Source organism: Macaca mulatta, chromosome 16 (genome assembly GCF_049350105.2).
Source record: "Macaca mulatta isolate MMU2019108-1 chromosome 16, T2T-MMU8v2.0, whole genome shotgun sequence".
Classification (NCBI taxonomy): Eukaryota; Metazoa; Chordata; class Mammalia; order Primates; family Cercopithecidae; genus Macaca; species Macaca mulatta.
In genome coordinates, this window is record NC_133421.1 from 91740496 (window position 1) to 91767652 (window position 27157).

General features: G+C 60.0%; 3 protein-coding genes across 54 annotated transcripts; 1 reads left to right on the top strand and 2 right to left on the bottom strand.

The window, feature by feature from the left end:
- The first annotated feature begins 1858 nt into the window (after positions 1-1858).
- Positions 1859-16852, top strand: GPS1 (G protein pathway suppressor 1). Of its 46 annotated transcripts, none has more exons than XM_077973315.1 (14): positions 1859-1976; positions 2076-2170; positions 12733-12825; positions 13316-13497; positions 13928-14240; positions 14323-14400; positions 14582-14642; positions 15135-15220; positions 15397-15491; positions 15671-15776; positions 15856-15936; positions 16014-16151; positions 16225-16359; positions 16434-16852. In XM_077973315.1, exons 3-14 carry the CDS (start codon positions 12748-12750, stop codon positions 16506-16508), a joined length of 1428 nt encoding a protein of 475 aa, XP_077829441.1. In that variant the 5' UTR covers positions 1859-1976; positions 2076-2170; positions 12733-12747; the 3' UTR covers positions 16509-16852. The 46 variants fall into 46 exon arrangements, with proteins under 46 accessions (XP_077829441.1, XP_077829448.1, XP_077829447.1 ...); XM_077973322.1 differs by having other exon boundaries at positions 1865-1976; positions 13940-14240; XM_077973295.1 differs by lacking the exons at positions 1859-1976; positions 2076-2170 and adding exons at positions 10940-11000; positions 11850-11934 and having other exon boundaries at positions 13940-14240.
- RFNG (RFNG O-fucosylpeptide 3-beta-N-acetylglucosaminyltransferase) lies at positions 7462-11324 on the bottom strand. Of its 4 annotated transcripts, none has more exons than XM_077973356.1 (8): positions 10976-11324; positions 10772-10817; positions 10142-10247; positions 9882-10035; positions 9414-9502; positions 9173-9338; positions 8523-8608; positions 7462-8393 (listed from the first exon to the last, which is right to left on the bottom strand). In XM_077973356.1, exons 1-8 carry the CDS (start codon positions 11240-11242, stop codon positions 8312-8314), a joined length of 996 nt encoding a protein of 331 aa, XP_077829482.1. In that variant the 5' UTR covers positions 11243-11324; the 3' UTR covers positions 7462-8311. The 4 variants fall into 4 exon arrangements, with proteins under 4 accessions (XP_077829482.1, XP_014976111.2, XP_077829481.1 ...); XM_015120625.3 differs by having other exon boundaries at positions 10769-10817; XM_077973355.1 differs by having other exon boundaries at positions 10496-10817.
- A 390-nt stretch (positions 16853-17242) lies between the features above and the next one.
- DUS1L (dihydrouridine synthase 1 like) lies at positions 17243-25640 on the bottom strand. 4 transcript variants are annotated; one of them, XM_077973352.1, is made up of 14 exons: positions 25449-25640; positions 24635-24881; positions 23942-24050; positions 23284-23334; positions 22677-22789; positions 21335-21417; positions 20989-21092; positions 20581-20725; positions 20237-20333; positions 20073-20155; positions 19316-19461; positions 18132-18169; positions 17703-17778; positions 17243-17616 (listed from the first exon to the last, which is right to left on the bottom strand). In XM_077973352.1, the coding sequence occupies exons 2-14, from the start codon at positions 24869-24871 to the stop codon at positions 17477-17479; spliced, it is 1422 nt and encodes a 473-aa protein (XP_077829478.1). In that variant the 5' UTR covers positions 24872-24881; positions 25449-25640; the 3' UTR covers positions 17243-17476. The 4 variants fall into 4 exon arrangements, 2 of the variants coding, with proteins under 2 accessions (XP_077829478.1, XP_014976110.2); XR_013407468.1 differs by lacking the exon at positions 25449-25640 and having other exon boundaries at positions 18132-18691; positions 24635-25435; XM_015120624.3 differs by lacking the exon at positions 25449-25640 and having other exon boundaries at positions 17703-17770; positions 24635-25436.
- Between the last annotated feature and the right edge of the window lie 1517 nt (positions 25641-27157).

Genomic DNA, 27157 nt, shown 5'->3' on the forward strand with positions numbered 1-27157 from the left:
TGATCTCCTGACCTTGTGATCCATCCACCTTGGCCTCCCAGAGTGCTGGGATTACAGACATGAGAAACCATGCCCTGCCCCAGTTTTCATTCTTTTGCATGTGTATGTCCACTTGTTCCAGCATCCTTTGTTGAAAAGACTTCTTTCCCCCACTGAATTATCTTGGCACGCATGTCAAAATCATTTGGCTACAAGTGCCAGACTTTATTTCTAGACTCCATTCTCCTCACTGACTGTATTTCCATCCTCTGTCAGTGTCTTTCTACCTGATTCTTACAGTTTTGCGCTGTTTAGAAATCTTCCAGTTTTCTTCTTTATCAGCATTGTTTCGCCTCTCCTGAGTTCCTTGTATTTCCATGTGGATTTTAGGATAAGTCCGTGTTTGTCAGCCTCTTCCAAAAAGCCGGTGGGGCTTTGATGGTGACTGTGCTGCGCGTGCTGGGGAGTGTCTGGGCAGCACGGCCACTCCAGCGGTGCTGTCTTCTGATCGCAGCCACGGGATGTCTCTCCATTTAATTGGAGCTTCTTCATTTCTTTCTACAATGTTTTGCTATTTTCTGAGTATAATTTTGTGCTTCTTTTTGCTGAATTCATTCCTAAGTATTTTATTCTTTTTGGTACTATTGGAAACTGCAATCACAGCTCACTGCAGCCTCAAACTCCTGGGTTCAAACCATCCTCCCACTTCAGCCTCCCTAGTAGCTGGGACCACAGGTGCACACCACCACTCCCAGCTAATTTTTTTTTTTTTAATTTTTTTGTAGAGATGGAGTTTCACTTTGTTGCCCAGCCTGGCCTTGAACTCCTGGGCTCAAACGATCCTCCCCCTTGGTCTCCCAAAACACTGGGATTGCAGGCATGAACCACATTGTGTCTGGCCTGGAATTGTTTTCTTGATTTCAATGTAAAGTTACGTGTTGCTGGCCGGGCGCGGTGGCTCACGCCTGTAATCCCAGCACTTCGGGAGGCCGAGGCAGGCGGATCACGAGGTCAGGAGATCGAGACCATCCTGGCTAACACGGTGAAACCCCATCTCTACTAAAAAATACAAAAAATTAGCTGGGCGTGGTGGTGCACGCCTGAGGCAGGAGAATGGCGTGAACCCGGGAGGCGGAGCTTGCAGTGAGTCGAGATCGCACCACTGCACTCCAGCCTGGGCGACAAAAGCGAGACTCCGTCTCAAAAAAAATAAATAAAGAATAAAGTTACGTGTTGCTTGTATATAGAAAAATAAATGTATTCATTTGTACTTTGTTCCATGTGAGATTAAGAACGGTTTCTTGTCTACTGATCCTGCAAGCACGTGAACTCATTATTAGTTTGAATAGCTTTTTGTGAACGCCTTCAGATTTTGTGCATATAAGATTGTGTAATTCACTGCCGGGTGTGGTGGCTCACACCTGTAATCCCAGTACTTTGGGAGGCTGAGGTAGGCGGATCACCTGAAGTCAGGAGTTTGGATCAGCCTGACCAACATGGTGAAACCCCAACTCCACTAAAACACAAAAATTAGCTCGGCGGAGTGGTGGGCGCCTGTAATCTCAGCTACTTGGGAGGCTGAGGTGGGAGAATCGCTTGAAACCAGGAGGCGGAGGTTGCGGTGAGCCGAGATTGCACCACTGCACTTCAGCCTGGGCGGCAAGAGTGAGATTCCATCTAAAAAAAAAAAAAAAGATTGTGTAATTCGCAATCCTTTCTTTCCAACGTGGATGACTTTTATTTCTTTTTCTTGCCTAATTGCCGTGGATAGATCCTGCAGTCGAAGAGTGGGAGCAGACATCCTTGTCTTCTTGCTGCTCTTAAGGGAAAGCATCCCCTTCTCCACCAATACATACGACTTCCTTGCACGTGTGTGTTTGCTTAACAGATGCTCTTCATCGGGCTGACGCCGCTCCCTTCGTGGCCCGGTTCGTTGAGTGTTTTCTCGTGGAGGCGTGCCGAGTTTCCTCCTACGGGCTTTCTGCATCTCGATGATAGTGTGTTTCTGTTTTTTATACTATCGATATGGGGTATTCCAGTATTTTAGTTTATTATTATTATTAGTTTTTGAGACAGGATCTGGCTCTGTTGCCCAGGCTGGAGTACAGTGGTTCAACCGTCGGCTCACCGCAACCTCTGCCTCCCTAGCTCAAGTGATCCTCCTACCTCAGTCTCTTAATTGGAATCACAGGTGCGTGCCATCAAGTCTGGCTAATTTGGGTGTTTGGGGGTGTGTGTGTGTGTGTATTTTTTGCCATGTTGCCCAAGCTAGTCTCAAATTCCTGGGTTGAAGCCATCTGCCCACCTCGGCCTCCCAAAGTGCTGGGATTATATAGGCATGAGTCACCTGGCCTGGCCCATTAACTGAGTTTTGTGTGTTAAATCAACCTTGTATTCCTGGAACAAATACCACTAGGCTACGGCGTATAATTCTTTTCTATGTTGCTAGATTCAGTTTGCTAGTACTTGGTCGAGGATTTTTGCATCTATATTAATAAGAACTACAGGTCTGTAGTTTTCTTGTGATGCCTTTGTCTGGTTTTGGTATCAAGATAACATTGGCCTCATAGTATGAAATGGAAAGTGTTCCCTTCTCTTTTCTTTTTTAAAAAAGTTTGTGTTGGCCAGGCGCGTGGCTCAAGCCTGTAATCCCAGCACTTTGGGAGGCCGAGACGGGTGGATCACGAGGTCAGGAGATCGAGACCATCCTGGCTAACACAGTGAAACCCCGTCTCTACTAAAAAAAAAATACAAAAAAATTAGCCGGGCGAGGTGGTGGGCGCCTGTAGTCCCAGCTACTTGGGAGGCTGAGGCAGGAGAATGGCGTGAACCCGGGAGGTGGAGCTTGCAGTGAGCCGAGATCGCGCCACTGCACTCCAGCCTGGGTGACAGAGCGAGACTCCGTCTCAAAAAAAAAAAAAAAAAAAAAAAAAAAGTTTGTGTTAATTCTCAAAACTTGGTAAAGTTCACCAGCAAAATCGTCTGAGTTTAAGCTTGTTTTTGTGGGAATAATTTTTTTTATTACTAATTCCATCTCATTGTTATAGGTCTATCCAGATGGTCTAGTTCTTCTTGTTTTTATTTTATTTTATTTTTGAGACGGAGTCTTGCATTGTTGCCCAGGCTGGAGTGCAGTGGTGCAATCTCGGCTCACTGCAAGCTCCAACTCCCAGGTTCAAGCAATTCTTCTGCCTCAGCCTCCCGACTGGCTGGGACTACAGACCTGTGCCACTATGCCTGTAAATTGTTGTATTTTTAGTAGAGATGGGGGTTTCACCATGTTGGCCAGGCTGGTCTCAAACTCCTGATCTCAAGTGATCTGCCCACCTCAGCCTCCCAAAGTGCTGGCATTACAGGCGTGAGCCATCATGCCTGGCCTCTGTTCCTTCTTGAGTCAGTTTTGGTAGCTTGTGTGTTTCTAGGAAGTTGTCTATTTCACCTAGGTTATCTAACGTTTTGGTAAATCATTATCCATAGTATTTCCTTATAGTACTTTTTCTCTGTCTCTCACATGCACACACACACATACAGTTTTTCTCTGTCTCTCACACACACACACACACACACACACACACACACACACACAGTTTTTCTCTTTTTTGGTCAGCCTAGCTAAAGGTTGTCAATTTTGCTAATCTTTCTTTCCTTCTTTCTTAAAAAAAAAATTGTTTTTTTTCCTAATAGAGACAAGATCTCACTATGTTGTCCAGGTTGGTCTTGAACTCCTGGACTCAAATGATCCTTCTGCCTCCAGCCTCCCTAAATTCTGAGATTACAGGTGTGAGTCACCATGCCCAGCCTACTCTTTTCAAATAACCAACTTTTAGGTTTTTAAAAATTGTTTTTCTATTCTCCACTCATCTCTGGCCTAATCCTTATTGCTTCCTCGTTTCTGCTAGCTTTTGGTTTAGTTTACTCTTCGTTTCTAGTTTCTTAAAGTGGAAGTTTATGTTACTGACTTGAGATTTTCTTTTTTTTTTTTTGAGACCGAGTCTCGCCCTGTCGCCCAGGCTGGAGTGCAGTGGCCGGATCTCAGCTCACTGCAAGCTCCACCTCCCGGGTTTATGCCATTCTCCTGCCTCAGCCTCCCGAGTAGCTGGGACTACAGGTGCCCGCCACTTCACCCGGCTAGTTTTTTGTATTTTTAGTAGAGACGGGGTTTCACCGTGTTAGCCAGGATGGTCTCAATCTCCTAACCTCGTGATCCACCCGTCTCGGCCTCCCAAAGTGCTGGGATTACAGGCTTGAGCCACGGTGCCCGGCCAAGATTTTCTTTTTTAATACAGGCGTTTGCAGCCAAAATTTCCTTGGAAGTTCTGCTTTTGCTGTATCCCGTACGCGCCTGTGTTTTTGTTCTCATCACCTCAGAGGGTTTTCTATTTTTTCTTGTCCCATTTTCTTTGACCCATTTGTTATTTAGGAGCAGGTTGGTTAATTTTCACATATTTGTGAATCTCCTGATTTCCTTTTCATTATTATTATTATTATTTTAAAAAACAGAGTCTCACTCTGTCTCCCAGGCTGGAGTGCATTGGCCCGATCTTGGCTCACTGCAAGCTCCGCCTCCCGGGTTCACGCCATTCTCCTGCCTCAGCCTTCCAAGTAGCTGGGACTACAGGCGCTGCCACCACGCCCGGCTAATTTTTTTGTATTTTTAGTAGAGATGGGTTTCACCGTGTTAGCCAGGATGGTCTCGATCTCCTGACCTCATGATCCTCCCGCCTCAGCCTCCCAAAGTGCTGGAATTACAGGCGTGAGCCGTCATGCCCAGTTTTTTTTTTTTAGACCGAGTTTCACTCTTATCACCCAGGCTGGAGTGCAGTGGTGCAATCTTGGCTCACCGTAACCCCCATCTCCTGGGTTTAAGTGATTCTTGTGCCTCAGCCTCCTGAGTAGCTGGGATTACAGATGCCTGGCTAATTTTTGTATTTTTAGTAGAGACAGGGTTTCACCATGCTTGGCCAGGCTGGTCTCAAACTGCTGACCTCAGATGATACGACCACCTCCGCCTCCCAAAGTGCTGGGATTACAGGAATGAGCCACTGCACCCAGCCAGTTCTTCTTTAAATGTTTGGTAGAATTCAGGAGGTTTTTGATTACTGACAAGGCTGGAGTGCAGTGGCACCATCACAGCTCACTGTAGCCTCAACTTCACGGGCTGAAGCCATCCTCCTGCCTCAGCCTTCTGAGTAGCTAGGATTTCATGTACACACCACTGTGCCTAATTATCAATTTTTTTTTTGGAAAGATAGGGTCTTGCTAAATTGCCCAGGTTGTGTTCAGGTGATCCTCCCATCTCAGCCTTGCAAAGTGCTGGGATTATAAGCATGAACCACCATGCCTAGCCTCTTTTTCAATTATTATTTTATTATTTTTAAAATTTTTTGTGGGTACATAGGAGGTATATTTATGGGGTACCTGGGATGTTTTGATACAGGCGTGTAGTGTGACAGGCACACATCACAGAGAATGGGTGTCCCCCCCTCAAGCATGTATACTCATTTTAGTATTATTATTATTATTATTATTTTTGAGACAGAGTCTTGCTCTGTCGCCCAGGCTGGAGTGCAGTGGCCGGATCTCAGCTCACTGCAAGCTCCGCCTTCCGGGTTCACGCCATTCTCCTGCCTCAGCCTCCCGAGTAGCTGGGACTACAGGCGCCCGCCACCACGCCCAGCTAATTTTTTGTATTTTTAGTAGAGGTGGGGTTTCACCGGGTTCGCCAGGATGGTCTTGATCTCCTTACCTTGTGATCTACCTGCCTCAGCCTCCCAAAGTGCTGGGATTACAGGCATGAGCCACCGTGCCCGGCCTATTTTGGTATTATTTTTAAGCTGCTCCACACAGAGCAGGGCTATGCCACAGGCAGCGTGGTCCAGAGTAGCCTTGTTTTTTAATGTAAAGTTTCCGACTATAAATAACTCCATTAACAAAACGGCATCTCCTAAATTTTAAGTTCTCACCCTTGTCTGTGCTGTCCCTCTGCAGCTGAAGCCAAATGGGTCCAGCAGGGACTCGGGCCTGGGACAGCCAGAGTCTCTTCCCAGAACATTGAGTCTGGGACTGGCCCTGCCCGGGAATGGTTATCTGAATCAAAGCGGAAAACTGCTAGTTTGAAATGTCTATAAACATAACCCAACAATACAAAAGGGAGCAGCGTAACTGATCGTTTAAGAGAAAAGACTCAGGACCTCGTGGACCTGAACTTAGACAAAAAAAAAAAAAGGGAGGAAAAACGAAGCACGGTGACCTCCCGGACTGGGCACTGTGCAACCTTTCAGTGTGGCTTAAACATGAACGACCATCTCCTTTCAGGTAGACAGCAATAACATGCTTTGGGTTTTAAGACTAGTGTTGATGGAGTTGAGGTAAAACGGATACATTATTTTCTCAGAGGAGCTGCAAGCTGGACTCTTGGAAAGCACGTGTCCACCAAGATTTGCTAGAGCCTCATGCCCTGGAAAAACCCACTCGGAGCACTTTGTCCCTAGACACCCTTTCTGGTGGTGCGAACGCACTCTAGTCCACGTTCCCCACACTCCAAGGACACCAGGCCCGTGTGGCACAGGCTTGTGAGGGAGGGAGGGCCATGAGGTCAGAGGAAGAGGAGTGTGCAACACCCAAACCCCGCATCCAGGGGAGCCAGCATGCAGGACCCAAGGCCATGTGGCCAGACGCCCACCACAGACACAGGGGATACCTTCTCTTGGGGCATCCACAATTCTGCAGCAACTTTCAAAAATTCGCTATTTTCTCGCTTCTGTTGAAATGCAGGTTTTGGACTTGCTGAAATTCACCCCTGACACTTGTTCTGAACCCCAGAATTCCTCTCCCAGCCCAGAGCCTGCAGTGGACAAAGCCAGGCCCCTGGGCTTTTGGCAGTCCCAGGCCCTGAGGACCCAATCATGATTAACCTCAAGTCTCTTTGGGGTGCCTTCTACTCCAGGCTGAGCATGAACAATTGAGACAGAAACCAGCCAACTCCACGCGGGTTACGTGGGGCCTCCTCTCTGCCCTCCATACACCCATGCACAAGTGCACACACCCACGCATGCAGACACTGCCACGCACATACCCACTGATGCACACAGACACACACATGGGTAGATACTCACCTATATGCACGTACACACTCGCTCTCCATGTGTCCACTCAGCCTTGTGTACACGGCCACGCACACCCACCCTCATACACACCCACGTGCACCTGGCTCCACACAACACACATGAGAAGGCAAACATGACGCTCAGGAAGGCGGCCTCTCAGGGCAGCGTCCAGTGTCCATCTCTCCCGGCAGGACCCCCACATGCCACCCCTGCTGGAGGCTTTGGCTTCCAAAGAAGAATCTAGTAGGTTCAAGGCTGGGTGGGCAGGACGGGAAGGATATAGCCCTGCCTGGGACAGAGCCTTCCTGGGGGAGGAGGGGGCACGGCAGGGACCCGAGGAGAGCTGGGCTGCTGGGTGATTAAGACAGGAGCCGTGTGGAGTAAGAACAAAGCCTTTACTCGCGCTCGGCAACAGCAAAGCAGGAGGCGGAGGGGAGGTGATGGCCCCTGGCCCGTTTCCCTCCAGGGAAGGCAGCAGGCGGGGAGGTGGGTCTGCTGGGATGGGCGAGTCAGGGGCAGTCTCACCCCAGGGGGCCCCAAACAAAAGGCTCCTGCTGTTGACGGGCCCAGGCACAGTGGGGCAGGAGCATGACCCAGGAAGGAGTCCTGAGCCACAAGTCAGAGCAGAGAAACACCTCTGTGGTCCCAGTCAAGAGGCCTCCGAATGAGGCACCTGGGCTGGGAGCAAAGCTCTGGCTGAGAGCATGACCTTCCCGGGCCTGAGTCCCACTGCGGTGCCCGGCTGTGCACCCAGCCTGCAGCAGAGAGGGCAGCATCCCCCACAAAGCCTGCCAGGCTAAGCCCTTGCCATGGCTGTGGCTGGGCCAGGACCTTGATCTGGAGCCTGCTCCTTGGCACCTAGCCAGCCTGGCACCCGCCTTCAGCAACAGGTAATGGAGCCTGGATGGCAGCTCCCTCCCAGGTGCCCAGGTGCTGGGGTGGACGCCTGTTGCCGTGGGATCAACTCTGAGGCTGGGTCAGTGGGAGGGGCACTGCGGCCCCGGCCCTCAGCCTGGCTGTCTTTGTTCTCCCAAAACACCCATCACTGCAGTCCACCGGGGGCTGGGAGACGGGGGCTGCAGACTATAGTGCCAGAGGGTGTGCCAGGTGCTTGCATCTCACTGGTATGGCCATGGCACCTGAGGGAGTCCACTGAGGCCATGGGGGGCTCCAGCTCCCTGCACCTGGGACAGAGCGAGGCAGCCCTGGGTCAGGGATGGTTGGTGTCACCGAGAGATCGGGGCACCCTGCTTCTGCCTGGGACACCAGTCCGTGTCTGGGTAGAGAAGGCAGTGGACAGACTTAAACCTGGGGAAGGAAGAAGTGGGGGTCAGGGCTGTGGGTGGAGAGAGCAGTGGAGGTCAGGGCTGTGGGTGGGCGTGCTGATGCCAGAGCCCCTGTGGGGCTGAGGGCCTGCCCATACCACTGCCCACTCACCGTGTGGGGTCCTGCTGCACGCTGAAGCCTCCAGCCACGTTCACCACGTTATGTGGGTTCTCAGGACCCCCATAGCTCAAGGTAACCTGGGAGAGAACGGTGTGGGCAGAGAGTGTGGCCTGGTCTGGTCTCGGGCCACGCTTCCCCCGGCCAGGAGCCCTGCTACAGCCCCCTTGCCCACCCACTTCTCCCCAAGTCCTCAGGGAGGCCAGGCTTGGGAACAGCATTGAAGGGTGCCATGAGCTGAGTGGGGGACACCTCAGGCGGAGCCTGGGGGACAGGAGCGAGGGATCTGAAACCTCCAGAGCAAAGCTGACCCTCATTCCGTCCCTGCTCCACGTGATGGGACCTGCTCGAGTCCCCATCAGCACACAGACCATGCCCACTGCCCAGCTGGCATGGGGCCTCCCTGGCCCGAGAACTGTGCTTCTTCCCTCGTCCCTCCACCCCAGACACCACGCCCACACCCCTTCTGTACCTGAAGACCCTGTATCCAGCAGACCAAGGGGCCTTTCCAGGGTCCACCCCCAGCCACATACAAATCCCACCTGCCTGCTCAGCCGGGCATCAGGCCAGGGCAGTGGGGCCCCTGGGGGAGTCAGGGTGAGGCAAAGCCCACGTGGCAGAAGGACGCAGAGTGGCGCCGGTACCTGCTGGAGCAAGGTGTCTGGCGGTAGCCTCTGCAGGTTCTCCAAGTGGGAGTGGAAGAGGGGGCTGTGCAGCAGGCGGGCGCCCAGAAGCCCCTCCACGATGTAGCCCACCGTGCAGTCATCCGGCAGCCGCACCTGCTCAGCCGTGCTCATGAAGCTGCCCAGGCTGGGGGGAGGCCGGTCAGCAGCTTTCAGGTCTCAGCCTCCGCCTCCCAGCCCAGGCAGCTGAACCCCCACTCACCTGGCCCACGGGCTCATCTTGAGAGCGAGGCCTCTGCTGAGGCAGAACCCGGCCCCACCAGTAGCAAACCAGAACTTGACCGTGGTCACCTGGGGATGGGGCGCCAGTCAGAGCTTCCGGGACAGGGTTTCTCACCCCTGACTCTTCATGGGACTCCCCAGGCATCTTTCTTAAGCTGCCCCTTAGGAGATCCCACTCAGGTAACAGAAGTTTCCTGGGGTAAGAGGGGCCGGGGGCTTCTGCAGGCCATTGATCCGTGGCCTGCAGACCCTCCCCACCTGGTCCAGACACCCCCTCTCTGCCCAGTACAATGAGGGCCTCCTGGCCTGCTCTTGAAACACCACGTGCAAACTACCTGGGTGGATCAGCTTGGGCCCCCAGCCCTATGCCCTTCTCAAGCCAGCTTTCCACGCCCTCTGCTGTGCCTCCTGGGCTGGCATCAAGAAAGGAATCTGCTCTGGCACTCACAGTTCTGCCACCCTGGACCCTCTCGGTGGCCTCGATGGGGTGGTCCAGGCTGGGCCGCCCCAGATAGACGTCCTGGCTGGGTGAGAAGCTGGAGAGCAGGTGCAGGAGGCTCCTGGGGTTCACATAATTGTCATCGTCCACGTGGCAAAACCACCTGTGGGCAAGGGGAGTCCTGGGCATGAGGGCCTGGCACAGCTGGACAGGAGGTCCCCACCCAGCTTGGCTCTGGGCTCTCCGTGGGTCGGGTCAGTGCCGCGTACTTGCGCCCAGACTCGATGAACTTGTCGTACTCCACGGACATCTTGCAGCAGAGGGCCTGGCGGGTGCGCACGGCCGAGCAGTTGGTGTTGATGACACGGCCACCACCTGCGAGTCGGAGACAGGGGAAGCACGCAGATAGAGGCTGGCACGGGAGTCAGGATAAGGCCTGTGCCCCACCTGCCCCCAAGGGCCAGGGCATCATGTGGCTGTCTGACATGCCTGGACTCCTTGCCTGGGTCCAACCACAGCCCTAGCCCTCACGGGCTGACCCTGCTGGTGCCCCCGAGGCTGAAGCAGACGCCATCAGTTGGGATCTCTTGAAAGGAAACAGGACGGAGGCAGCTCGTCCTGACCTGGCCTGGAAGGGCGGGTTCCCTGCTGGGGCTTCTTCAGGGGACGTGGCACTAGCCCCACGCCCTGGGAAGCAGCCAGTGTGAGAGGCTGGTGGGCAGCAGAGCTTGGCTGGCAGGGTGTGCCCTCCGCAGGCCGTGTGACCTGGGCAGCGTCGTGGCCTACCCGGGCCTCCGGAGCCTCGACAGAGAGGGGCACCCACAGCAGCGCAGTGGCCGCGGCTCGGGGGTCTCGGGGGCCAGGTCCCGCGGGCGCCGGGGCTGGGGGACACTCACCACCCTGGAGCTCGAGCTCAGGGTCGTCCCCGTCGGTGAAGATGAACGTCTGGGGGGAGAAACAACCTATGAGGCGTCGGGGGCGCTGCCCAGGCTGGGGACCGACCCGCCCCGCGCGGAGCCTCCGGGGGCTCGGGCCGGGCCTAGACCCTGGGATCCGGGGAGGGTGGGCGTGGGGCTCGCCGTTGCGATCGGGGTCCGGCGCACCTGCCGGCGGGCCCGGGAGATCCAGGTGTGCAGCAGCAGTCGCAGGCGCGGCCCGTGGTTCTTCCGGGTGGTCTTGACGGCTATGAAGACGTCGTCTGGCCGCAGGCTGGGGGCGGCGGGCCGTGACGGGGGCGCGCGCGGGGCCGGGGCGGGGGTCCGGGCCGGGCCGGGCGCGCGGGGCAGCGGCAGCGGCAGTAGCAGCAGCGCGGCCAGGGCCGCGGCCAGCGCGAGGCAGGCCCGGCACAGCGCCCCACGCGCGCGGCTCATGCGGCCGCCGGGACCCCCGGCGCCGGGAGACGAGAACCGGGCCGGAGCCGTGGGTGGGCGGCGGCCCCTTTAAGAACGCAGTGGTCCCGCCCCGCCCCGCGCCCCGGAAGCGACGGCTCCGCTGCCCCGGAAGTGGACGGCACGCCGCGGCGGGGTGGGTGCAAGATGCCGCTGCCGGTTCAGGTGTTTAACTTGCAGGTAACGAGCCGAGGCCGCGCCAGGCCTCCGCGCCCCCGCGCCCCCCGCCGCTGGGGCCGGGCTGAGGTCGAGCAGGGGCGCGGGGCCTGCGCCAGGAATCGACCGGGCGCGCTCCGTGCGGGGTCTCCGCGGGCAGCGGCGTCGGGGGCTGCAGGGCCGAGGGCGCGTCTCCGCCGTGGCTGCGCGCTGCGGTCGGGGGCCGCCGGGCCGCGCCCGCCCCGCCTCCCCTCCCAGCAGCTCACGGGAGAGGTTCCCGGCCGCCCCGACGCTAACGCTCTTTCTCCCTTCAGCAGCCAGCCAGCTCTGTGTCAGGGTCGGGGGGTGCAGAAAGTCAGGACAGAATGAGGGATAGCTCGGCCCCCAGCTCGGCCTCCTCGTCAGTGACAGATCTGTACTGCACCCCTCACAGCAGTAGGTCAGACCTCCTCCTGCCCGGTACGGCCGGGGACTTCAGCCTGAGCGCCAGCCTGTCGGCCTGTACGCTGCTCTACGAGGTACCTTCCAGGACAGGGACCCCCGAGCGAGGGAGGGGGGAGCAGGGCCCCGGCCGCCTCTGCTGTGGCTGGGCCCCTGCTGCTCTGCCGGCCGAGGACAGGGACGCAGTGCCAAGCGCAGGAGGGGAGGGTGCCCCGGTGGGCCCGGGGCCTGCGGAGGGAGCCGAGCTCTTGGTGCTTTTCCCAAAGGAGCGCGGGAGGCCCACGGGTCCGGCGGGTGCCCGGCATGGCGGCTTTTCTAGCCTGCTTTAAGCCGAGGTCCTGGCTCCTCTGTGTCTCCCAGCTGGGGGCCGTGGGGCTCCCTGAGATGACTCTTTTCCCCTTCTCCCAACCCTGTGGCTTGATTCTCAGCCCAGTATTGCTGCTCCGGACAGATTCCGGGGGCTGGTCCTCCTGCCTCCTGGGGTTGAGGTGGCGTCCCGTTCTTCTCCGTGGCTTGGAGGAAACTGCATCAGGATGGTGGCTGGGAACGTGTAGGGGCTCTCGGTCCCTGTGTAGTTGGTTGTCCCGTGTCTGCTTTCTGGCTTTCAGAGACGAGCGACTAGAATCAGGCGAGGGGTTTCTGCTTCTGAGCCTTAGAGTCTTGTGAGGAGACCCCTCCCTGATGTGGTGGCACAGGAGCCTGGCTGGGGGCGAGGGTGACTGGGAGGGCACGCCTGGGGGACAGCAGCGGCGGGAGTGTGGTCCGATTGGCCTGGAAGATCTCGGGCGGAGCTGACCTCAGAGAAGAGTGCAGGTCTCTCGCCCTCCTGGGGCAGTCCCCAGGACGAGGTGCCAGGTGCCTGGCCCATGTTGCAGGGGGCTGTGGAGCCCATGCAGATCGACGTGGACCCCCAGGAAGACCCGCAGAATGCACCTGACGTCAACTACGTGGTGGAGAACCCCAGCCTGGTACGGAGCCCAGTGGGGGAACCTTGGGTGTCTCAGTCCTACTGGGGGGTCCAGGGCAGACTCCCCACTGCAGCCTGCACAGCAGGTAGAATGATCCTCCTCAGTGATCTCTGTTCTCTTTTCCTGATGCGAAAACCATCAGGATTTCTGATCGCTCACTCATGTGAGGCTTGTAGCCCAGCTTCAGACACTGCTGATGGAGAAGCCAGGGCAGGTCTCCTCCCCGCTCAGCCTAGCGACCAGCAGTCAGTGTCCCTTCCCGAAACCCCCCCAGTGCAGAGCCCACTCCCAAGGCTCCTACCCCGGGCCCACCCCAGGGGTCTCTGCAGGGCCTGGACCAGCAGTCAGTCTCGCCCCCATGCCCGGTTCCGGTTATGGGCCCAGGGTGACATTCTGGCTAGGACAGTCAGGCCCGACTCCTGACCCTCAGGGCCTGGGGCCAGGGTCCCGCCTCACACCCTGCCTGACCCTGGTGTGCACCCGCTCCCAGGATCTGGAGCAGTATGCAGCCAGTTACAGCGGCCTGATGCGCATCGAACGGCTGCAGTTCATTGCTGATCACTGCCCCACGCTGCGGGTGGAGGCCCTGAAGATGGCCCTGTCCTTCGTGCAGAGAACCTTTAATGTGGACATGTATGAGGAAATCCACCGCAAGCTCTCAGAGGCCACCAGGTGAGGCCAGGGGCTTGGTAAGAGGAAGTAGAGGCCACCAAGGGAACAGGTGCCTGGGGCTGGGCCCCCTTCCTGTGTCCTGCAACTTCCACCCCTGTGCTGGGAAGTTGGGCAGGTAGATTTCTCGCTGTCTCTTGGCCAGGAGTAGAAGTGCCCTGTGTGTGTGCACGCAGGGATTTGATTCCAAGGGGAGCTGTTGGAGACTGTGGCTCAGGGGCTGCCTCCCTGCTGGCTTCCCCACCTGGCTGCAGGCTCCTGGGGGCAGCAGTTCTCTCTGTGTCCCTGGTGCAGACTGGTCCCTGGAGGTGGGGTTTGAGGCTAGTGGGAGGTACCCACCTGTGTGCCAGTTGGGCCTTTGAGGGCAGCCTGAGGTTGGCGGCTTCCTCCCCTCCTCCCTGGCCCCTGTGACCGTCACCATCCTGATGGCCAGGTCCTCTCTCAGGGAGCTGCAGAACGCACCCGACGCCATCCCTGAGAGTGGCGTGGAGCCCCCACCCCTGGACACGGCCTGGGTGGAGGCCACGCGGAAGAAGGCCCTGCTGAAGCTGGAGAAGCTGGACACGGACCTGAAGAACTACAAAGGCAACTCCATCAAGGAGAGCATCCGGCGCGGCCACGACGACCTGGGCGACCACTACCTGGACTGTGGGGACCTCAGCAACGCCCTCAAGTGCTACTCCCGGGCCCGGGACTACTGCACCAGCGCCAAGCACGTCATCAACATGTGCCTCAACGTCATCAAGGTCGGCCTGCCTCGGCTGGGGGCAGCATGGCTGGGCCATCGGAGCCCCTAGGCTCACTTGGCCCTGCCCCCTTGTCCACCAGGTCAGCGTCTACTTACAGAATTGGTCTCATGTGCTTAGCTATGTCAGCAAGGCTGAGTCTACCCCGGAGATTGCTGAGGTACGGGCCACCTCCTCAGAGACCTTGCCCCAGGATTGCTGACCACTGCTGGCCCCTCCTATCCTCCCCCACCTCATTCTCCCCCAAATCTGAATCTGCCTTCATCCCCTCTCTGGGGGCTGGGCATTGAGCTCCAGGAAATGTGGGGCGTGGGCCTCACGCATGTGGCTTCCCCCAACAGCAGCGAGGAGAGCGTGACAGCCAGACCCAGGCCATCCTCACCAAGCTCAAGTGTGCCGCAGGTGAGGGCCTGGGTCATGCCCAGCTGGCCCCACGTTCAGTGTGTGTTGCTCTTCCAGCCCAGGGCAGTAGGCTGGTCCCTGCCTCAGCCAGGGAAACCTTCCCTGGCAGGGCGCAGGATGTTGTGGGGCACATGTGCAGGTGTAGGTGGCACCTAAAGTCTGCCCTGGGGAAGCCAGTGGGTGATGTGTGGTCAGGGTCTGGCTGCTGTCACTGTGGGCCTGAGGCAGGTCTGCCAGCCCGAGCTGCTCTGAGCCCGGGTGTCCTTTGCAGCCATGCTAGCACCTAAAGCTTCCTTGCACGCCTGGCTTCGGGGAACCTGCTTGGCACTGGCGGGGCTGTTTCCACGCATGATTAGGGTATCTGTGCCCAGCACTGAGGAACAGCTCCTGGGGCAGGAGAGGCCAGCAAGCCGGCTGGTGGTCGCGTTCTCCCTGGTCCCCAGGCTCTGGGTCTCACTCCCTCTCCCCGCTGCCCCCGGCTCCCTCCACTAGGTTTGGCGGAGCTGGCCGCCAGGAAGTACAAGCAGGCTGCCAAGTGCCTCCTGCTGGCTTCCTTTGATCACTGTGACTTCCCTGAGGTGAGGAGCCCTCTTGGGGACTTGGGAGGCAGAGCACGGGTTCATGGGTTGGGCTGCTTTTGTAGGAGAGTGAGGTTTCTCACAAACGGGGTCTTAGGCGTTCTCTGAGTGGGTGATGGGCAGGCAGGGGTGGCCTGGCCCTTCACTCTCTGTGACACCAGGTCTCTGCTCCTCAGCTGCTGTCCCCCAGCAACGTGGCCATCTACGGTGGCCTGTGCGCCTTGGCTACCTTTGACCGGCAGGAGCTGCAGCGCAACGTCATCTCCAGTAGGTGGGTGCCCTGGTCCGGCAGTCCCCGTCCCTCTCCACGGCTGCCGCTTTGGCCTTGCACGTCCCGGACCCCTGGCCCTGCCGTTTCCTCAGGTGTTTTGTCTGGGGACTGGTGTCCCACTGGCCACTTGGAGGGAGGGGCAGGCAGAGGACAGAGCTCTGAGGGGTCTGCCTCGCCAGCTCCTTCAAGTTGTTCTTGGAGCTGGAGCCGCAGGTCCGAGACATCATCTTCAAATTCTACGAGTCCAAGTACGCCTCATGCCTCAAGATGCTGGATGAGATGAAGGTGGGGTCCTGCCTGGGGTGGGGTTGAGGTGGGGCTCTGCCTGGCCTCCTGTCCTGGTCCTCACCAGCCCCTTCCCTAGGACAACCTGCTCCTGGACATGTATTTGGCTCCCCACGTCAGGACCCTGTACACCCAGATTCGCAACCGTGCCCTCATCCAGGTAATGTGGGGGTCAGGCTGGCACACGGCAGGTGGGCATACAGGGGGCTGTGGAGCTGACTTCCCTCCGCCCTGCAGTATTTCAGTCCCTACGTGTCAGCCGACATGCATAGGATGGCGGCGGCCTTCAACACCACAGTGGCTGCCCTGGAGGACGAGCTGACACAGCTAATCCTGGAGGGGCTGATCAGTGCCCGCGTGGACTCGCACAGCAAGGTGGCTGTGGGCTGCAGGGTGGTGGGGGCAGCTGGGGGTGAGCCTGGGCCCCGCTGAGCCTGTGCCTGCACAGATCCTCTATGCCCGGGATGTGGATCAGCGCAGCACCACCTTTGAGAAGTCTCTGCTGATGGGCAAGGAGTTCCAGCGCCGCGCCAAGGCCATGATGCTGCGGGCAGCTGTGCTCCGCAACCAGATCCACGTCAAGGTGGGCAGGCGTCAGTGGGTGGGTGCACAGCGTGTGGGGCCTGGTGGCTGAACTGCTGCTTGTCTCCCCTGCAGTCCCCGCCCAGAGAAGGGAGCCAGGGGGAGCTGACTCCAGCCAACAGCCAGTCTCGGATGAGCACCAACATGTGAGGGGTGGACCGTGGCCTCCAGGACATCTGCACCCCCTCCCGATCTCCACGGACCTCCTGACCTCCAGGCGGCTCAGTGCTGCCTGCAGCCCAGCTAAGAGGCCTGGCCACTGGGTGCCCCCCAGCCTGCATGCCCTTGCTGGGGCTGGGGAGGCAGGCGGCTGCTAGTTGTGGCCCTTCCTGGAAGGAGAGGCCTGCAGAGCTCGACCCTGTGGGTTTCCGTCCCCAGGGTGCAGACTGTGCGGCACCCAGGCGCAGCGGCCCCACTTCCCAGACCCCTCCTGTTCCCGCCTTGGTCAGGTGCAGACAAGTGGGCGGTATCCATTAAAGAGCAGACTGAGTGTTGCCCTTGGCTGTTCTTTCCTGCTGTGCAGGAATTCCTGAGGGCTGTCTCCCTGGGGCTGGGCTTGGAGGCAGGGCCTGGTGAGACAAATGGGCAGCCTGGCCCGCGGGCTCAATAGCCCCCAGCAGCGGCCACTGTGGCCCGCAGGCTGTGCTTCCAAGGCTGTGCGGCATCAGGAAGCTCCCGGAGGCTCTGGCCACTTGCCTATGGAGGCGCCTAGGGGAGGCGGGGAGGGGACCTAAGCCCCCACTTTCCTCTGCACAGATGCCCATGCGCTGCCTTCACTTAGTCGTATCCAGTTGTTCAGAAGCCCCCACTAGCCCCAACCGCACCTGCCCCGGCTCGTGCCTCCGTGAGTCTGGGGGGCGGTGGTCACAGGCTGTGGGCTCTTGCATCTTTGAAATGATTTATTGTTCGCTTTTGCACACGCGTGCTGAGGACAGGGCAGGTCCAGCCTGGGGCCTGCTCCCCACTGCAGCATCTCCAGGCCCCAGAGTGGGCCGAAGGGGGGCATGGGCGTGTCTTTCCACATTAAGTAGCAGGAGATTCCCTGAGTAAAAGGCGTTTCCTTAAGTAGGACGTGTCCAGGCTCCAGCAGCAGTCCTGGGGGTGGGGGTTCTGGGCCTTCAGGCCAGGGCACTGCCCATGACTTCGGAGAAGCCACCTGGTGTTCCGGGTGCTGCCGGCTGAGGCTCCTGCAGCTCAGGCTGGGCCTCTTTCCAGGCCAGAGACTTCTCCAGTTTGGTTTTAAAAAGCAATCCGTGACCTGGCAGAGCGAGTGAGAGGAGTCGGGGGGTCAGGAGGCGGAGGGGCCTGTTTGCCTGCTGCGGGGCGGGGGGCAGGCGCCCTCACCTGGGCAGTCCGCAGTCTCTTTGGAGGCTCGCTTCTTGCAGCAGCCGCGGCACAGGCTGAACACACATCTGTTGCCCTGGGCACAGAAAAGCTCGGGAGCCTGTGGCCAGCACCACTCCTGGGGCCAGGCTGGCCAGCAGGGGAGCAGCCCCGCTGGGAAAGTCTCTGCCAGATGCCCACGGCCTGGATGTAGCCCTGGGGACCGCCCCCAAGCCAGGTGCCTCTCCCTCACCCAACCACCCAGACTTATTCCCACTCCAGTCCTGGGCAGGGGCTTGGCTGGAAGCAAGGAGCCGTCCTGAGGCATCCATGCCACCTTGGGCCACACTGCAAACCCAGCTGGGCGGGCACCAGACCTGCTACCCCGAGTGCGGAGACCACCCTGCCCACCCACCAGAGCTGAAGCCTTGGTGGCTGGAACCCACTCACCTTTGGGTTTCCACACTGGTCACACTTTGCATATTTTGCTAGGAAAAGAACAAAAGGGTGCTGGTGAGTGAGGGCCGGGGTGGCCTGGCTGTGGGGGCTGCCCCGTCCACCTGCATGGAGCCTGCTGACAGCGTCTGTGCCAGCTGTGGTCAGCCAGGCCAGGAGGCTCAGGGAGGGCAGAGGATACAGGCTGGCCACATCTGCTTTTCCTTCTGCGAGCAATGGGTGAGGGGATGTGGGGGGCACCATCCTGCAGGAAACGGACACGAAGCAGGTGGTCTGGGGGGCCCCAGCAGGACAAGCAGCCTCATCTGTCCCACCCCCAGGCAGGGACAAGGGGAGTTGTTTTCCCGCCCACAGGGTCCAAGGGGGGTTCCATGCCCTTCAGTTCCAGGTCTCCCAAGCAAAAGGGCCAAGAAGGGTCAAATCAAGAATTCAACCCAAAGACTGACTTCCTGCCTCTCCCAGCTGCCTCATGCGGTGGCCTAGGGGGCAGTGTGGCAGGCGGGGACTGCTGGCACCGGGCTGACGTGGCAGCTGCTTGTGGACTGGCCAGCGCCCTGGGGGTTACATGGGAAGGTTTCAGGGTCATCGCTGGTCCTCCCTGCAGCTTGTAAAGCTGTCAGAGAAATCTGGGAGGCTGCCACCTGCTGAGGGCCCAGATGAGCTGGCCCAGGATACGGCACAGGGGTCTCAGGGGAGACGGCACTGGGCTGAGGCCTTGCCGCTGGTGGCCAAGAGGAGAGGGGTGAGCAGCCTCATCCCATCTCTCCCAGCCCACCCTGCTGGCACCTTTGGCCCAGCACACACTTGCGGGGACCCCAGCCTCCCTCTCAGGTGTCCTGTGTGAGGCTGGGCAGGGACAGCTGCAGGGACCCGAGGCCCTGAGCTGTAGACAAGCCCCTCGGTGGCCACCTGGGTGGCACCTGGCTGAGGGGCTTGTCCCACAGCCCCATCTGACTCACTGAGCCCATGTCCCACATGCCTGGGCTGTGGCCTGCACAGGTTCCCTGTGCTCAGGCCCCAAGTCTGGCTGACCACTCTGCCAAGGCCCCCAGGCATCTGCTTCCAGCTCTGGGCCTTGAGCCTTGCTGACCCCAAGTATAGGTTCCTGTCACTGGCAACAGGGAGGATGGGGGTGATGAAGAGGCTCTCTCGGGCCCATCAGCAGAAGCAGCACTTACGCTTCAGAGAGGGGTCGAAGGTCTTGTGGGGGTTCCTCAGCTGCTTCTTCTGCTTGTTCTTGGACAGGACTTCCGTGCCACACTCCTCCTCCTCCAGGGCCCGCTTGCTGCGTGCACCCGCCCTCTCCTTGCTCCCCTCCCTGGGCCTGAGGGGAGGACAGCGGGCAGAGCCCAAGGACACCGTGAGAGGCCAGCAGCCACAGCCACACGGGCCTGAGCCCGCGTGGGGCCCCAGGGTGAGGAGGCGCCAGGCGGCCATGGTGAGTGCTGTTGCTGTGAGGAGCATGGGCAGTGCGCAGCCCACTCAGAAGTGGCCACTAGGGAGTCTGGGGCCTCCGAGATGGAGTCCACAGCTCGGGCAGCCCCGAGCTCTGAGCCACCAGCTCCAGGCAGGGCTGTGGCCACAGATGGCCTCACCTCTGAGAACCCAGCAGAAGCTGGGGTCAAGCTACTGACCCACGGGCAACTCCAGGATCAGAGGAGCTCAGAGAAGTATCTTATGGAAGAAAAGATTTAAAATCTCAGTGTCCACTGAGGGAGGATACAGCTGAGTCACCAGCACCCGCCACCTAGGACACCGAGGGGCACATGGCAGGTGTGTGCTGCTTGGAGCTGAAACCTCCCTCCTCCTTTCCCTCGGGCAGGAGCTGACTGGCCATAATGGTTGAGGACAAGCGGCACAGGCGCAGCACTGTGGGCACAGGGTAGAGCCCACACCTTGGCGCACATCACTGCCCAGGGCTGGCTGGGCTCTCACCCCGGCCGGATGTAGGGCTGGCAGATCCAGTGGAAGGGCAAGTCGCCGGTGGGCTTCGCTCCCTCCTGCCTGGATATCTCCTCCTGCAAAAGCCCAAGGCCCTGGTCATGGCCCCTGGCCCTCACCCCCCGCAAGGCCAGGCTCCCACCAGCCCCAGCGCCTGCCTGACACCGCAGCTTCAGCTCCCGGCTCACGGCAGCGATGCCCTCCAGGGTCTTCACCTTGGCCAGCTCCTCTCGCAGCTGCTGGTACACCTGCAGCCTGAGACAGAGGCCCCGTCATGCAGGCTGGGCTCCCGGCTCCACCATCAGGCCCCAGGCTGAGCACTGGGCACACAGGGACCTGTGTCTCTTCTCGTCCAACTCCACTCCTAAGTCACCCCAGCCCCTCAAGACCTGACTTAGCAGCAAGTTGTTTTGACAAAACCTGCTAAATGCCCCAGGTGGGCTCTGACGGTATCTGCCTGGGCAACCCCCCAACGTGGCTTCCGCCTTAGGGGGCGACTCACGTGTGGTGCCACAGCTTGAAGAGGTGGGCCCGGACATAGGACAGCGGGCAGGGGTGCTCTCGCACGATGTCCAGGTATTCCTCGGCCAGCTCCCACACTGCAGGGCTCCGGCCCTCAAACAGAGCGGGGTTGTGCAGATTGCCCTCTGTGGGAGGAAGGGGAGGAAGGACGCCTCAAGGGCTGCTCCAGGTGGATGGCATAGGAAAGACTTGGACACTCAGGACACCCTCCTGTGCCACCTCACAAGGGACAAGGCCAGGTCAGGCCCCTCAGAGCAGACTGGGATTGATGAACACCATCTGCGAACAGCGCGGTGGGGAGGGCAGTAGGCATTGGGAAGGACCGACCTGGGTGGTGGCATCAGGCCTTGTGCATGGGGCCCCAGCTGCTGTCCCGGGCCCTGCCCACCTGCACTCATGACGCCCTGCACACCCGTGTCCCGGAGGCAGCGCTCCACATCCTGCAGGCACTGGATGTTCCCATTAGCAAACACAGGGATGGCCACAGCCTTCCTGTTGACAGAGAAACACCTGTCCCTCCACCTGCCCAGCACACCACCAGGCCCCGGACAGCCCTGACTCCATCCTGGCAGGGAGCTTCTGCTCCCAGGCGATGCTGCCCCCAGCCACGGCCCTAGCCCCCTCAGTGGTCACGGGCATCAGGTGAGCCGAGCACCCTGCGGTGTGGAGCTTGGACCCTCTAGCAAAGCCCCAAGGACTGAGGGCTGTGCCACCCACCGCCCACACCCACTCACCGCACGGCCTTGATGTGCTCCCAGGACGCTGCGCCTGACAGGGGCCCTTTCTGCTCCTTGGTGCGCCCGTGCACCGTCAGCAACTAGGACAGACCAGCCGTCGCTTGACCCCTCCAAGCCCCTCCACCCCTCAGAGCCCCTTCCGCCCCTCCAGGCCCCTCCGCCCCTCCAAGCCCCCTCCACCCCGCAGAGCCCCCTCCGCCCCTCCATGCCCCCTCTGCCCCCGCTCCACCCCGCAGAGCCCCCTCCGCCCCTCCAGGCCCCTCCGCCCCTCCATGCCCCCTCTGCCCCCGCTCCACCCCTCTGAGCCCCCTCCACCCCTCCATGCCCCCTCTGCCCCCGCTCCACCCCTCTGAGCCCCCTGTGCCCCCTCCGCCCCTCAGAGTCCCCTGTGCCCGTCCGTGCCCCCTTCACCCCCACTCCACCCCTCCGAGCCCCCTCCACCCCGCAGAGCCCCCTCCGCCCCTCCATGCCCCCTCTGCCTCTGCTCCACCCCTCTGAGCCCCCTCTGTGCCCCCTCCGCCCCTCAGAGTCCCCTGTGCCCGTCCGTGCCCCCTTCACCCCCACTCCACCCCTCCGAGCCCCCTCTGCCCCTCCAAGCCCTGTGCCCCATGCCCGACTCCAGGGACCTTTCCCTCACCATCTCAGCTCCTGAAGCAGGGCTGAGGAAAGACCATCTGGGGCCTGCCCCAAAGGCTCTGCACTCTGTGGGAGCCTCAGGCTGCATGTGCTGCCCAGGCCCATGCAAGAGTCAGGCCAGGAAGTGGCAGCATCCCCACTGCCCAAGGCCAAAGGTGTGGAGGGACTAGCTCCAGGCTGGTGGGGCACAGGGGGAAAGTGGGGCCTGGGCCCAGCAGCCCCTTGGGTCACCAGGGTTGCTGTCTGCCTTCAGAAGGTTGAGTGTCTTGAGGGGCACCCCTGGAGACAGCAGCCCATCCAGGCCTGCCCCAGGCCAGGCTCGGTGTGCAGGGGACCCAGGCAGGGGAGCAGCTCTGCTGACAGCCTGTTGGCCCCTTCCTGACCCTCTAGGGAGACTGGATGCTGAGTATCCCCAAAGGAGGCCCTGCCGGCCTCTGTGACACTAGAAACATGGTAGAGATGCTGACATTACTCTATCCACAGAGACAAAACTCTGGAGCCAGGAAAGCAGTTTATGTTGCGAAGGCCTGGGCTTGGGGTGGTGGCACTCAGAGTCAGTGGGGGCAGGCCAGTCAGGAGGGCCACTGCCCCCATGAGGCCGACAGTGCACAGTGTCTGAGTGGACACAGGAAGAGCCTCAGCTGTGTCCTCTGCGCAAAGGCCCAGCCAAGGCCCACGACACCCCCGCGAGACCAGGGCTCACCTGGCAACCGGCCTTCTCCAGCATCTGGGCGTACCTCACGGTCTTGTCAATCTCCGGGAAGACACGGATTTTGCACGTGACAGGAACAGAGAGTTTCTCGTGGGCCAGCAAAACTGGGGAGAAGAAAGGCAGCTTCCGAGGGGGCCATGGTGTTCCCACTTTAGCGGCCAAGCCCCAGAGCCCAGGGCCCCACAGATAGCGGAGTCCAGGCAGCTTTGCTGGGAGGTTGGGAGGCAGCCTGGGCCACCATCTGGGTGTCTCCCTCAGGTTGATGGGCAGGCTCCCTCCGCCATTCCCCCAGCCCTCCCAAGTTCAAACAAGCAGGGCCGAGGCCAGCTTTATCTCCCAGGACATCTGGGGCTGGGCCCGAGCAAGGACTCTGTCCTGGCACCTACTGTCTGGTTTTAAGGGGTGGGTGGCACAGGACAGGCAACTTCACAGCCACCACCTCCCAGCAGAGAGGCTGCTTTGAGCAGGAAGCCCCAGGGTGATGCTGAGAGCTCCTGCCAACGCCTGTCCTCTCCTAAGCCCCAACCAAGTAGACAGTGCCCATGTGTCCCTCTCCAGGGTCTCTGGGGGTCCTTCACCACCCACCCAGCCAACTCACTCATTCTTTGGAGCAGGTCCCACTCATCCTGCAGGAAGGCACCATAGTGACCTGCAAAGAGCAAGCATGGCCTGGCTGGCACCTGTGTTAAGGCTGGTGGAGCCGAGGCCTTGCACCCCCTCTGCACCCTCTCCTCCGTCCATGCAGGCCAGAAGCTGCCCTGCCAGGCCGGACGTAGGTCCCCAGAACCAGCAGTGTCTCTAGTTGGGGCAGGGGGACAGTCAGAGCAGTGGTTTGTCGGCATCAGATTCAGGGGCTCTATTTGCCCAGCTGCCTAAGCTCAGAAGGTGCTGAATGGAACCCCCACCGTCCCACGGTCTGGGACCAAGTAACACCTCCTCAGGGGCCCAGTGAGGTAGACAGGCTCAGCCCCACACACAGCAGTGCAAGGGGGTGGCGGGGACCCTGTATCAGCAATCATGTTTATGCAGAGGGAGCTCCCTGAGGGAAGGGAGAGCCAGTAGGGCTCAGCCCCCAGCCCCGAAGGCCTGAGGACAGCCACCCTCCAGAGGCAGAGCACAGAGGACGGCTGGCTCCAGCCTGAGTCAGTCACGACAGAGGCAAGGCCTGCCATCCTCCAAGCTCACCACACCTGGGGCTGCACTGAGCTGGCTCTGGCCCCTGCCCCGGGTGCCCCCATGCTCCACATGGAGCTCACCTCTCTTGGCTATCATCTGTGGGCAGCCCAAGTTCAGGTCAATGGCGTCACAGTAATCCTGAGCCAGGAGAGCCGCCTGAACAAACACTTCCGGGTCATTGGCACAGAACTGGAGAAGACGCAGGAGTCAGCGCTGCACCCAGCCAGGCGCTAGTCCCTTGCTGCCCAGCCCTATGAGAGGTCCAGTGTGACCCCAGGAGGGTGTGGGCCCAGGTTCACCGCAGGAGGGTGCCCTGTCCTGCGAAGGCTTACACTATGACAAAGCCAGGAGGAGTCCCCAAACCACCCGGATTTACAGATTTTCTGAACTGTGGCAGAAACCACAATCACTGACTTCTGAAGAGCAGAGCCATCTCTACTCGCTCTGAAGAGGGAGTGTGAGTGTGAGAAGCAGCAATCCAGAGGCCCCAGCAGGGCTGCGAACCTCACAGCACTCCAGCTGCCTCAGCCAGCTCCTAGAGAATAGGGTTGGATTCTGGGAGGTGCACCTGGCAGCCCTGGCTCCACCACAGGAACCACTGCTGTGGCCATGTGGACTCTACACGCCTGGTGCCACCTTCTCCCTCTCCTCCTGGAACTGAGCTGTCTGGAAAGGCTGGAAGTGATGTCCGGCCACAGAGGGAAGGGTTTTTCCCCGGGCATTCCAGGGCCCGGGACCCAACCGCTGCCGCCGCCACAGCCCCTCCCGCGCACCTGCACGATGAGGGGCCGGTCCTCGGGGCACACCTCGCAGTACAGGTTCTCCTTCCGGTAGTTGGCGTCGCGGACGAAGACCTGGGCGTGCAGCATGGGCGTGTAACAGAGCTGGGCTCCGTGGCGCCGGCTCAGCAGCCTCCAGGCCAGCTCGCTCTGGTCCACCATGGGGGCCACCACGTGGCGGGCGCCACGCAGGGTGCGGCTCCAGAACTCGAAGCCCTGCAGCTTTGGCATCGTCTCCAGGCTGGGGGAAGGCGCAGACCGGGGGCTCAGCCAGGCCCAACGAGGGCCTTAAGACTCAACTCAGAGGCAGCGGTCAGTCTCTAAGGCCGCTCCGGTTCCACCGTTGGTCACACGCAGGGGCACTCAAGGCGGGGTCGGTGCAGGCTGGAGAAAGGCCACTCCAGTGCCGCCACCTCCTAGCGGACCTCGGGGCAGCCGCTGGACCCCTGGACCTTGACCCTCCCTGGGGAGCGAGACTCGATGTCGGCCTGGTAGGAGTGGCGTGAAGGGGGAAGACACCGTGGCGCCAGCGTCCCCACGGGCCTGGCCCTGATCAGGCCGCCCTGCGGTGAAGTTCGGACCCCGGCAGGGTCACGCCGCGGCCGGGCCCTGCGAGGACCCCCGGCCCCTTCCCGGGAGAACTGGCTCCGCGCCAGGCCAGGGGAAGGGCAGAGCTTCCCTCTCCGCAGGCGGCCCGGCTGGCTCGAAACGCCACAGGGGCGCCCCTCGCGAGACTCGGCCAGAGCCACGCGGCGGCCAGCGTTCGCGATGTGAAGTGACAGGAGCCCACACGCCTACGCGTCCTCACCGCGCGAGGGCCCCGCCGTGTTCGCCGCGCGCCTTTGGCTCCGAGGGCGCCGGGAGCCGGTGTCCCGGGCCCGCCCCGCTCCGGCCTCGCCGCCGCCCGGGGCCCCTGCCGCTCCCGGGCCGCCGCGAACGCGCGCACAGCGCCGGGGCCGCCGCCGGGCCGCAGCCGGGCCCAGGGCTCCGCGCCGCCACCGGAAGGTGCCCCGTCCTGCGCGGTCCGGGCGGCCCACGGTGCGGCGGGAAACGCGTTCCCTGGAAACCGCGCCCGGCTCCGAGGGGACCGGCGACGAGAGGTCGCGGCGCGGGGTCGGAGGTCAGAGGACGAGGTCAACACTGTGCCCGTCAGGCCGTGGCTAGAGAGGGGTCGGGACTCGCCGGGACTCACCGACAGCTCGCTGGAAACGAGGCACCGGCTGTGTGGAAATTGGGCCTCGCTGAGGCGCACATAAGGCCCGGGCCGCGGGTAGACCGTGGGCGCTGAGGCCCAGCGCTGCCCAACCCCCGGGTTCGAATTCAGGGCTTCATCCGGTTCTCGCCTAAAGCGGCCCCAGAGCCCTGCCTCGAACCCACGCACCTGCCGCCTCGGAAAGCCGATCCGTTGCGGAAAATCAACCTCCAGGGACCCTCCTTGCCCGCCCTGGGTTTCCGCAGCCGCCAACCTTTCATCGACTTTCCTCCACCCCGTGGACCCTCCTTGGGTGACTTCGAGCTGTGGGGACCCACTCGGAACCCCAGAGTGGATGTGAAGGTTATTTTAAACTGAAGGCATTTGAGACCCGACAGATGCAAAAGGAAGCTTTGTCAGAGCTCTCCATATCTGAGAGCGAAGTCGAAAGTTGAACCAGAACATTCAGTACATAAAACATGGGAAACCAAAATCTCTTGGGCCCCCAGAATCACTAAGGAAAGCTCAGGCTGGAAGCTGCCCAGGGCAAACCTGCGTCCCGCTCTGTTCAGAGTCACCCTCTGCTCACTGATAGATGCGCATCTGACCGCCTCCTTTGAAAAGCCTCATCAGGAGGTTGGGTGCGGTGGTGCACATTGAGACCAGGAGTTCAAGACCAGCCTGGCTAACACGGTGAAACCCTGTCTCTAGTAAAAATGCAAAACTAGCCAGGCGTGGTTGCGGGCGCCTGTAGTCCCAGCTACTCGGGAGGCTGAGGCAGGAGAATCGCTTGAACCCGGGAGGTGGAGGTTGCAGTGAGCTGAGATCATGCCATTGCACTCCAGCCTGGCGACAGAGCAAGACTGATCAAAAGGGAAAAGAAAAAAAGAAGGCTAATCAGAAACTCAAAACATTGTAACCGTTTGTGTATCACCTATCTGTGCCCAGGAAGCTCCCTCCCCCATGGCTTTTGCTTTAAGTTGTCCCACCTTTCCAGACTGAATCAATTTTTTTTTTTTTTTTTTTTTGAGACGGAGGCTTGCTTTCTGACCCAGGCTGGAGTGCGGTGGCGCGATCTTGGCTCATTGCAACCTCTGCCTGCCGGGTTCAAGCGATTCTCCTGCCTCAGCCTCCTAAATAGCTGGGATTACAGGCACCCACCAACACACCCAGCTAATTTTTGTATTTTAAGTAGAGACGGGGTTTCACCACGTTGGCTAGGCTGGTCTGGAACTCCTGATATGAGGTGATCCGCCCGCCTCGGCCTCCCACAGTGCTGGGATTACAGGCGTAAGCCACCGCTGCTGGCTGCAGTGTTTATCTCA

Bases quoted from the DNA above. Each gene is read 5' to 3' on its own strand.
- RFNG (XM_077973355.1), bottom strand. From the start codon at position 11,242: ATGAGCCGCGCGCGTGGGGCGCTGTGCCGGGCCTGCCTCGCGCTGGCC. The intron at 10,248-10,495 runs GTCAGGACGAGC...TCCGACTCGCAG, and splicing joins AACCCGCCCTTCCAGGCCAG to GTGGTGGCCGTGTCATCAAC. The intron at 8,394-8,522 runs GTGAGTGGGCAG...TTCCTTCCCCAG, and splicing joins GTGCAGCAGGACCCCACACG to GTTTAAGTCTGTCCACTGCC.
- GPS1 (XM_077973296.1), top strand. From the start codon at position 11,408: ATGCCGCTGCCGGTTCAGGTGTTTAACTTGCAG. The intron at 11,441-11,730 runs GTAACGAGCCGA...TTCTCCCTTCAG, and splicing joins TTCAGGTGTTTAACTTGCAG to CAGCCAGCCAGCTCTGTGTC. The intron at 15,492-15,670 runs GTGGGTGCCCTG...CTGCCTCGCCAG, and splicing joins CGCAACGTCATCTCCAGTAG to CTCCTTCAAGTTGTTCTTGG.
- DUS1L (XM_077973352.1), bottom strand. From the start codon at position 24,871: ATGCCAAAGCTGCAGGGCTTCGAGTTCTGGAGCCGCACCCTGCGTGGC. The intron at 21,418-22,676 runs GTGAGCCCTGGT...GGTCTGTCCTAG, and splicing joins TGGAGAAGGCCGGTTGCCAG to TTGCTGACGGTGCACGGGCG. The intron at 20,334-20,580 runs GTGAGTCGCCCC...CCTCTGTCTCAG, and splicing joins TTCAAGCTGTGGCACCACAC to GCTGCAGGTGTACCAGCAGC.